This window comes from Antrostomus carolinensis, unplaced genomic scaffold (assembly GCF_000700745.2).
Source record: "Antrostomus carolinensis isolate BGI_N321 unplaced genomic scaffold, ASM70074v2 scaffold28774, whole genome shotgun sequence".
NCBI lineage: Eukaryota > Metazoa > Chordata > Aves > Caprimulgiformes > Caprimulgidae > Antrostomus > Antrostomus carolinensis.
Window position 1 is genome coordinate 2,543 of NW_010309161.1, and position 9,888 is coordinate 12,430.

The 9,888-nt window shown below is 50.5% G+C and overlaps 1 protein-coding gene across 1 annotated transcript in view; it reads right to left on the minus strand.

Annotated features, from left to right (window-relative positions):
• Positions 1-873: 873 nt before the first annotated feature.
• The window catches only part of LOC104523450 (tyrosine-protein kinase BAZ1B-like), a gene marked incomplete at its 5' end in the record, with an annotated part of 15,386 nt that continues 6,371 nt past the window's right edge, over positions 874-9,888 (minus strand). The window contains 5 exons of the mRNA XM_010166021.1: positions 874-1,457; positions 2,052-2,155; positions 3,823-3,974; positions 6,264-6,382; positions 8,190-8,337. Coding sequence (XP_010164323.1) covers positions 1,091-1,457; positions 2,052-2,155; positions 3,823-3,974; positions 6,264-6,382; positions 8,190-8,337 — 890 coding nt within the window. The remainder of the gene's footprint in view (positions 1,458-2,051; positions 2,156-3,822; positions 3,975-6,263; positions 6,383-8,189; positions 8,338-9,888) is intronic.

A 9,888-nucleotide genomic window follows, 5' to 3' on the forward strand; every position in this document is an offset into this window, starting at 1 on the left:
ACAAGTCCCCCAATGTGACTCCAGATACTGGTAGGAAAAATAAGTTTTAAGAGGAGGGGAAATATAAAGCAAACACGGTTTCATATAAACTGTACATGTGCCAAAGCAAGACAACGGTATCTTACAGGTGTTCTTTGTACAAGGTCACAGCTAGAAACAAGCCACTTTGAACTAGAAAATTAATTTAAAAAGTTACACAGAACATGTTTCTGCTGCTCCCCTCGCCCTGGAGCTCCCCACAGGGCGTGCAGAAAACCCCGCTCTCCAGTATGCTTCTGGCACTCAGTTCATCCAAGGGGCTACATGATTGTGTGCTGATCAGGGTGAGCAGGGAAACCAACTGCCTCCTCTTTGCCGTGGACATGTGAAGAGCTGAGTGCAGAAGAACCCTCTTCGGAGCGCAACCTCCAGGGATAGGTTTCCCAAGAAGAGAGAGGGGAAAAGCAAGAGCACCTCGAAGCCAGTTTTGTCAGGATGCTGGTTGAAGCCGTATCTCTGTAGATGTAAGTGCTCGCTCGTCCTGCGCAGCCCTTCACAGGGGGCTCAGAGTTACCACCATAGAAATATCTACATACAAGAACCAGCAGCCCATCGGCCTGATCGCACCCAGTCCTTCCGTGAAGCGACATGATCCCTCCCTGCACCGGCTCAAGGTTGGTTTCACATCACAGGCAGATGATGGCAGAGGTCCCACCGCACTCTGGCACTGGCTGCTCGTGGAGGGAGGAAGTGGCTCATCCCGAGGAAGCCAACAGCACCCGAGCTGGAATAGGCATCGTGCTCCCCTGCCCAGCCAGGGCTTTGGCCAGGCCTTCCCCTTGCCCTCCCACCTTCCCCTCCTACCAGGACAGGCTCCTTCAGAGCTTTATGGATTTTGCAGGAAGCGGTAAGTCATCTCTGCTCACTCAGTGGATGACCAAATACTTGAGGAAACTGCAGAAAAATTAAAACTAGGACGGGCTAAAGGGAAGGCTGGATTAATAAAGAAGTGCCTGCTGCTTCCCCATTCCCTCCAGACAACCCATCCTGCTGCCTGGCAGCACCAGAAGGCCTGCTCCAGCTCTGGCTCTCCCCCTAGTCTCCCCATCCCTCATTTCTTCCTTTTCCGGCCCCGGGAATGTTCAAGGGGCTCCGACTCACTGTCCTCTTCCTGCTCTTCCAGTTCCTGGCACCTGGCAGAGAGCTTCTTGCGTTTCCTGCGTGCATATGTGTGGCCAGGTAGGTGTTTGTGCACCATGTCAATCAAACACTGTTCCGTCTTCTCCAGGCAGGACAGTACGTGACTCCCGTTCTGGTTGTAGCGCTCGGCATTGGAGAACACCTGCTTGATGTCAGAGAGGAACTCCTGCACCGAGCGGTAATTGCCACAAGAGCACTTGCTCTGCATAGTCTGGAAGTCCATAGGGTTGCTGATGACCTCAAAGTAATCTTCAGCTTCCTCTGTGGTCACTGGCTCCCTGCCAAACGAAGAGCCACAAAGATAGGAGGGAAATGATGGCCCTGGCCACACAGCACAGAGCTGCAGAGGAGCGAGAACCACCCCCACCCTTCTCTCGAGCAGCCGTTCCGACCTGCACCCCCCAGCGCCCGAACGAACCCCAGCAGCACCTCGACAGTGCTACAGACACACCGGCCCTGCGGCGGCCATGGTGTGATGATGGGAAGGACAGCAGCTTGCCCTTCTGCCCAGGAAGCCAATCTGGGCACAGGGACTGGCACGTCCTCTCAGTCACACTGCCTACAGTGCCCTGAAAATTCTGGGGGCTGCAGAAATCACCCACCCCAGCCTCCCCTCTTCGGCCCGCAGCCTGCCAACCCTCCGTTACACCACCTCAGAAGGGCCCCACGTCTTCAGTCCAGCAGAGGACAGAGAGCGTGGTGGTCTTTTCTGGAGCAGCTTCACTCCCTTCCTTCCCATCCATAACTTGCTTTTGAAGCCCTGGTCACAGCCAGCAAGTGGACCTGGCAGGACAGCAGCACGGCCAACCCACACCTACATGCTGCCCACGGACAGTCCTGCACCCACGGCGAAGGAGGCCACCTGCCCTCACCTGAAGGGCCAGCTAAAGCGGTACTTGATCAGCTTGCTGAGGATTTCCTCACACTTCTGTAACTCGAGGTTTTGGCGACGTGCTGTCTTCTTTGTTTGAAGGACCTGCCCATACAAAGGATGGTGTTAAAAGGAGGGAACCACGATGGGCTTCAGGGCTCAGCAAACAGTTTTAAGGCCAAAGAAGCTGGTTCTTAGCAAAGCTTTTCTTTAAAATCCTCTCGCTTACAAGCTAGTGTCTCAGTGGTTGGGGATATGTAGTATGGCTGCAGAAACAAAGTTCAAGTCCTTCAGATGCAGCCACCTTCCACAATAATCAAGAGGCAAATTGCTCTGCTGCAGGACCTTTGATGGTAACAGCCAAGACACTGTGGCAGCTTGAGTTACAGAACAAGAGCCCCATGCAGAAGCTCTGGTGGGAATAGCTGACAAGCAGCCTGTAATTTCTCTGGGGGCAACAAGCTTTTTCAAGATAGGTTCAAAGACAACATGGTCAAAACAAGCAGCCAAAGTGTCAGCAAATGGAGAATGTAAATTCCCTCTCCCTGCCTTCTCCGAGCCCCTGCGGGGCAGCACACAAGAGGCAGAGGGAGAAGCACTTGTGCTGCCGTACTGACATCACAGAGCCAACCGTGCCATTTTAAATACCAAAGAGCAGCTGATGCCTCCAGCACTGCTGTCCTGTGCACAGGCTGAACACAAGGTCAGCCATTTGCCCAGGGATCCACAGCAGGTCAGCCACCAGCACAGGGACATCCCCTGGGCTCTGAGCACACAGCTTGTGAGGCATCACTTGGGGTACATCAGACAACAGGAAGGCTCCACAACACAGGGCACTACTCCTGAGCCTGCTTCAGTCTCTTCCCAGGACAAATAGTGAGTAAAAGAGCCCGAGCAGAGTCCTCTTCCCCAAGAAAGTGTTTTGTCAGAGACTCTAACCCAGCTGTTCCCATAAGACTTTGCCCACTCAAACATCCCTCTGAGCTGGCTGTGGCAGCCCATGCTGGGCTTGCTGGTTTGGTTTCTCTCCAATGTGGAACACAGACCAGATAAAAGGACACTGCAGATCCACTAGCCAGCCCACCCACAGCCAGCACAAGCAGCTGGAGAAGAGAGGCAGGACACACCAACACTAGCTGGTCAGTGGACAGGTGGCAGATCTAGCAGAGGCTTGTGACGTGGCCCATGGGGCTGGAGTATCTCCACATATCCCCTCTGGTGTGTCCCTCCCCAGGACTGACAGCACAGCACGCTGCAGCTCCACCCCGCCTCACATACACACACACACAAGATTGCTCTGTTCAGGAGCACAAGGTTTTATTCTTTAAATGTCAAGTGAAACCTAAACCAGCCAAATTATGTCCTGGAGGTTGGGGAGTGACCATAGGGACAACAACTGTCAGAAAACGGCCAAGGCTGGGGAGCAAGAGTCCAACATTGCTGGCATTCTCTGACCACCCAGGACCCCCTCAGTCCCCCCACCTCTCTGCAGAGACACATGGATACTATTTAAAACCCTTTAACAAGCTGCAGGCTGCCTGCTACTCAAGGGGGACAATGTGTGAAAGTGGCTGGGGAAAGATGCCTGGCATATCTGTGCTCCGCTTGTACCAGGCCCTTAAGGATCTGCCTCATTGTTAACCCACCCCCAGCCCGGGTCTCACAATATGATTCAGGGTATTTCTCTGGGAAGGGGAGGGGAGAAAGCGTGACACCTGTTTCGTTTATAACTCATGATGTGAGCAGCCTCCAGGGAGCAATTTGGCTCTTACCAGCTCATCAATGTCTGCGCCGTTGACAGGTGCAGCCCGCTGCCGGGGTCCCCTGGCAGGGTGCAGCGACTGCTTCTTCCTTTCGTGCCTTCCCTGCCTCAAGGAGTACATGGCTGTGCTCTGCTTGCCCCGGGCTGCCTTTCTGGGTCTCACTGAAACATAGAAACCATGGGCTTAGAGGAAAGGGTTAACCTGGAAGCAGAGATCACAAGCCCTTTGCCCAGCCACACACAGCAGAGGAGCTGGTGAACCCACAGACGACTGCAACGACCCAGCTACTCTCCTCAGCCCACGCTCATGTCAGCCGTGCTCCTGCTACCTGCTCCAGATCAGACACACAGGGAACTGCCTCCTGTCCAAACACGGGCCATTGCTGTCTGGCTACAGCCTTCTGCTAAAGGGTGGTCACACACACCAGCCAACAGCAGTGGTAGATCCTCGAGCTCTGAGGGAGACCTGGGAGCTTCCAGCTCCTCTGCTGCAGGTCAGGCTTGCCCAGGGCTGTATCAGCAAACCCCTCTGAGCCAAGTGCTGAGACCCTCATGCATTGAGACTTGAGAGAGAGCAGTGGAAGTGATGCAAGGACAGACAACTGTCACTGCAGCATCCCTTCTGAACACAAACGTGCAGTTTCCCCCGGTTCCTCCTCACCGGTCTGGAGATGGGTGCTCTTCCAAGTGTTTCCGAGTGGCCCACACAGTGGGATAAGCCAGCTGCTGAGCCCCCCCTGAAAAGTGAACTGTGTGCAGGGGGAGTGTTGAGTTACCACAGCCAGGAGCTGCTCCACGTGCTGCAAGTGGGAAACAATGGGATTTTATTCCCCAAGACTGGAGCTGCTGCATTATATCCCAGAGAAAGGCACTCGCCTGTTTGTTAGTCTGCCTGTCAGAGCTTCACACTGATGGAAACGCAAGCGTGTTGACACACTCCCTTAAATTTCTCCCATGACCCCTCTGTATCAGGAGAATGTGTTGGCCGCCTTCCCCAGCCAAGCTCCTTCCACCTGGTCTCAAGTGCTCGAGTGAGCTGTATCCAGCACGCTGTAGCACTTCATCTGCACCCTCTAATCCAGCCCCGTCCAATAAATCATCTCTCCAGGCCCCCCACACGAGGAGCGTGTGTCGGGGCAGTGGGACGTCTGCCTGCTCTTGCTCTGCCTGCGTGTCAAGCGTGTGGCACATGTTAAATGTCTGACAATCCAACATTCTAGGTTATATCCCTCAGGATAAACGCCATGAGGATTAATAGGACTTCTCTATTCAAACAAAAGTTTTCCACAGTGACCTTTCCATGTTAATGCTCTTTAAAACCAGGGGTTGCATTTAGCACTTTATTTTTAGTGACTCTAACTCTCTTTTGCTATTGTTTGGAAACCTTGGCTCAGCTCCTGACTTGGCCATGCAACACAGGCTGAACACACTCCAAGTGTGGACATGGATACACCACAGAACAACAAGCAGCGTCCGTAGCCAGGCTATCAGTGAACATCCCTCAAAACAGAATAAATCAACACTGATAGACCTGGATGGAAACTCTTGAAAGAACAAGGGATAATCCTTTGGGTCCCAGTCTCTGGATTCCACCATCTGCCCTGGTTAAGACACTGAAGTCGATTTTATGTCAGTCAAGGGCATTTTGACAGAAAGCAAATGCTGGCAGCGAGCCATTCCCAAGATTGATCTTTTCAGTACATCAAGTTGTCCAAATGAGACTGAGTCAAATTCCCCTAAAAACAAAGTGGATACACATACTAAAAAGTGGTTAATTGGAGAAGCAGTTATTGAGGAGTCTAGAAAATGCTTTTTTATTTCACTCAGCTGCCTGGGAGCGAGCCAGTTATGCATCTCAAGTGGTCTCTGTACACAACCAAACGGTGCTGGCGGTCCAGGCCACACTAAACCTCGAGTATTGTGCCTTCCCACAGGAACGGGCAGAGGAAGTACTAGTCCTACTATCTGAAAATGCCTCCTTCCCAAATCACCAGAAATCCTGCATTTAAGAGGTTGTAAGTTGGTGGAAAGGGAAAAAGCGAGGAGAGAGGGTTGGGGTTAAAGGTCCATGATCATCTATTACCAGGATCCAGTTTCCCAACAAACGCTGTAGGTACAGAGCCTGACAATGCTGTGGCCTCAGCCTGCCCTGCTGCCACCTCTGCTGACCGCCCCACACCACTGCTAATGGTTTCAGCAGCGTCCCCAGGGAGCGAGTGGGCAGCGTGAGCTCACTGCAGTTTCAATCTTTGCTAGTGCCGACCCCTTCACAACGGGACGAGTTCACTCCAGCACCACCACAGCCTTCCCCTGCAACATCTCCCACTGTTTCCAAGGAAGAACCCATTCTGCGTGACGAAAAGCACAAATCCCAACTAGGATTAATACTTCGGACACTGAAGACAGAGTCTTAGTATTTTCTGTTACTTTCCTGCATGGTCAAAGCCTTACATTTCAGTCCGGCAACTTCATAATCTTCTTCTTCTTCCTCTTCCTCCTCTGCATCTGGTTCATCAGAAGCTTCCTCACCTTCTTCACCTTCATCTTCAGCAGAATCCTCTGCATAGTTCCTAGAGTAAAGCAGGTAAACACATTTATTGTACCAGAGCCTGGGCCTCAGAGGCCCTGGGCCCTCTGTACTCTTTGTTCACAGGCAGACACTTGCTGACCACCTCAATGTAAAATCAACACCCAGGCTCAGACTGAAGCAGTCTACTGAATTTCAGAGAGGATACTATCAAGTTGTAGCTACAGCTGACAGGGTACTTCCCAGGCTATCATCTGAACATCTGGGCTGAAAAGCCCCCAACAGCTGCAGCTGTGTATTTATTGCTTTTCTAGACACCTTGACCATGTGATAATGGATTTTAAGATTGTGACTGATGTGCAATGACTCCTCCCCAAGAGGATGTGCTGCTGTTTTACTCAGGTCTGCAGGCCTGGCCTAAGAGGTTTCAAAAGGGGGGCATTTTAGTTTCTGCTGGAATTTTTTATCTTATCCATTATCTTGTTCCACTGTCATGCCACTTGCACATGCACTATAGGAAACAGACCTTGTTTAGTATTATTCACAGCTAAGCTTGTATTTACTCATGAGCAGAGAATCAAGCTTCTCATGTGCTGATGTCAGAAGCCACAGAGACTCCCTGCACAGGACACTCCTGACTTCTCGCATGTGTCTGTGAAAGCATTCAAACCATTACAAATGGTTTGTAAACAAAACAGCGTGCAGAGGCAAAAGGGGACACAGGCAAAGCTGTTGCGGCAGTCTCAATCCTCTGAAGATCTTGAGCAGTAAAAGTAGTAAGAATAAGCTCCCACAACACATCAGGGGCAAAAGTGCACCCAGGCTGACATTTTTTTCCTGCCTCAGCTAGGAAGACAAGAGCAGAAAGCAGATAACAAGACAGGTGTTACCCTACCTGATGGCTCTCATCCAGGAGCCAAGCAGCTTGCAGGTGACTCTGCCACATCAAAGTAACTCTGTCAGGCTAGAACAGCTGCACTAAAGCCCTGTCATTTTTGTACAAGCCTGATGAACTCTTAAATGGTGCCCAGGGAGTAAGTAATACTTTTAAGGCCATACACCACCTACACGTTACAAGCTAGCACACCTTATTGAGCTGCTGCTCTGGAAGGGAGGGTCTGTTGACTGCTTATGCTTCAGATGCCATTCGATAACCTCACCTCGCAGATGCGGCACAGTCACAGTCAGCAGAGAACATACATTGCAAATAGAAAAATAATGCCTCCCATACATTCAACTTCCAGCTCGCCATTCAAAAAAACAATTCAACCCCTTCCTGTCAGGAGGCAGCTACTAGTTTCTGCTGCACAGAACAACTTTGATTCCTCCTCAAACCATGTTCTCTCTGTAGCCCTCTAAGAACTCCTGCCTTGTTAAGGTTTATCAGGTCCAGAAAACCATCAGAGTGGCATTTTGTAGCCTGATTTTTAGTAGCACAGTAGGGGCTGAGCCTGGAGTGAAGTCTGCTCTAACTTGACAGTAACTCAGCCCAGTTGCCTGCTGAGCTGCAGTGCTACCAGCTAGACTTCCATGAAAAAACAACCCAACTGCTCAGGCAAAACCAGCAGCCTTTAGCGCATCTATTTTTGGTTGATGTTTTGTGCACGTTTTCACTGCCAAACATAAGTTATTTATTAAAACTCCTGAAGTTGTCATGGGTCAGTTCAACACAGGTGTGCTAAAATTACAGCCTGAAAAAATTGCTTTTCTATTGTGCCACTGCCATGGAGTTAACTAGGCTATGTCAAACCCTTTAAAGGGTCTCTGCTTCAGGCTGTTTCGGTCATCTTGGGAAAGCGTGGCTAGAACTGTGCATCAGTGGCAAGGCAAGGGAAAGGAGGGTCACTCACCTGCCTCGTGAGCTGCGCCTGGCAGTAGAAGGCTGACACGCTGGGCACTGCCATTCACCATCTGGTATCTCATAGAGCGCCGGTCTCAGACAAAACAGGTGGAAGGCTTTGTTACACTCATCACACAGGATCAGCTTGTCGTCCTCACCTAGGAGAGTGCAACTTACTTGTAACAAGTGCCACAGCCTTGCTCAACCTGAAAGGCAAAAGCTGCTCTGCAGCACTGAAAGTCAGGACAAAGCAAGAGAAAGATGCAAAGTACCCTCTGAGGGCAGGGACCCTTCCTCCTCCATTCCACCACTGCAGTGGAAACGAACAGGAAAATAACAAAACAAAACAATGCAAAGTCCCTTGCCCTGCAAAGATTTAATTTGAGTCAAAGGTAGAAACCTGCCAGATAGGTTCCACCCAGGCTAAATCTCAAGCCAAACACAGGGAAAGAAAAATTTGCTGCAAAGATGCCCAAGAGCCTAACAAGAAGCTACAAACACAGATATTCTTATTCTAGCCTCAATCTGGTCAAGCTGCACAGAATCTTCTTTCTACTAAAGGTAGCAAGCTACAAAGAAAATCAGTATGCAGCAGAACTAGTCTCTCTGTGCTTCTCTCACTGATGCAGGGAAATGGGGAGACAGTCCTGAGCCAGCTATTTCATTTACTGAAGAGGAAAAAAAAGAAAGTGCAGAGAGCTTGCCAGCATGTCTCTTTCTCCAACATCCCTGTTCTTAAATTCTGTGAAACTAGAATCTGTTAATCTCAGGTGAGCCCCCTCTTACATCTGCCTAGAATCCCCTCTCAAGAGCAGACAGGACAGTTTTTCCATTGGTTTGGAATATCCCTGAGGCTCCACAGTGGACGTTGCACCAATTCAGCCCTTCTTTCTTTGAAGAGGTGGATGGCATAGCCCTTTAGTAAACAAAAGTGGCCCAGCATTCCCCCAGAGGTCTGTCTGCCCTCATTTCCCACTAGTGTTTCAGCACAGCAAACAGTGAGACAAAAAAGCACATGATGAGGCAGAATGTACTACCAAGCTCTTTCCTCCAGGCTTCCATCCAAAAGGAGAGGTTATGGTAGAACAAATACCAGCACTTCATCACTGGTGACACCCCTTCTGCTTCCCCCTCCACCTGCAAGACTCTAAAGCCCTTCATCCTGCAGTGCACACAGAGAAGGTAGCCCCTTCTCACCTATCTGGTTACTTCCCCAGCCTTACAGCTGCTAAGGCTTCCAACTCATCAAGCTACTCCTGCTCTAGCCTCCAAGTAGCATCCTCCCATGTTGCTTTCAGCTACAAGGGATAATCACCTTCCCAACCTCTTCTTGCTCCTTCCTTCTGTAGAAGGGATTAACTGACAAGGCTCAGAGACCCAAAGACCATTCCAACTTGAAAATGAAACCAGGGAATGGACAGTGGCACAAGTGTTCCCAGAAGGATTTGTAGATGACTTGTGTCCAAGTACTCTAAATATCCAGGGAATAGCAGCTCTGCAATGTTCTGCAAGACTGTGTACTGGTTTCGTAAGAATGGTTTATTGGAGTCAGGGTCAAATGCTTTGGTAAGGTCAATGCTTCTGACTTTAAATCCTGAGGTTCAAAACTCAAAATACAGCCAAAGACAGAGTGACAGACTACAAGGGCATGTTGCCTAAGCAGGGCATGGAGAGGTGACAGCGTCCGACTGTTCCGCAGGCGTGGGGCA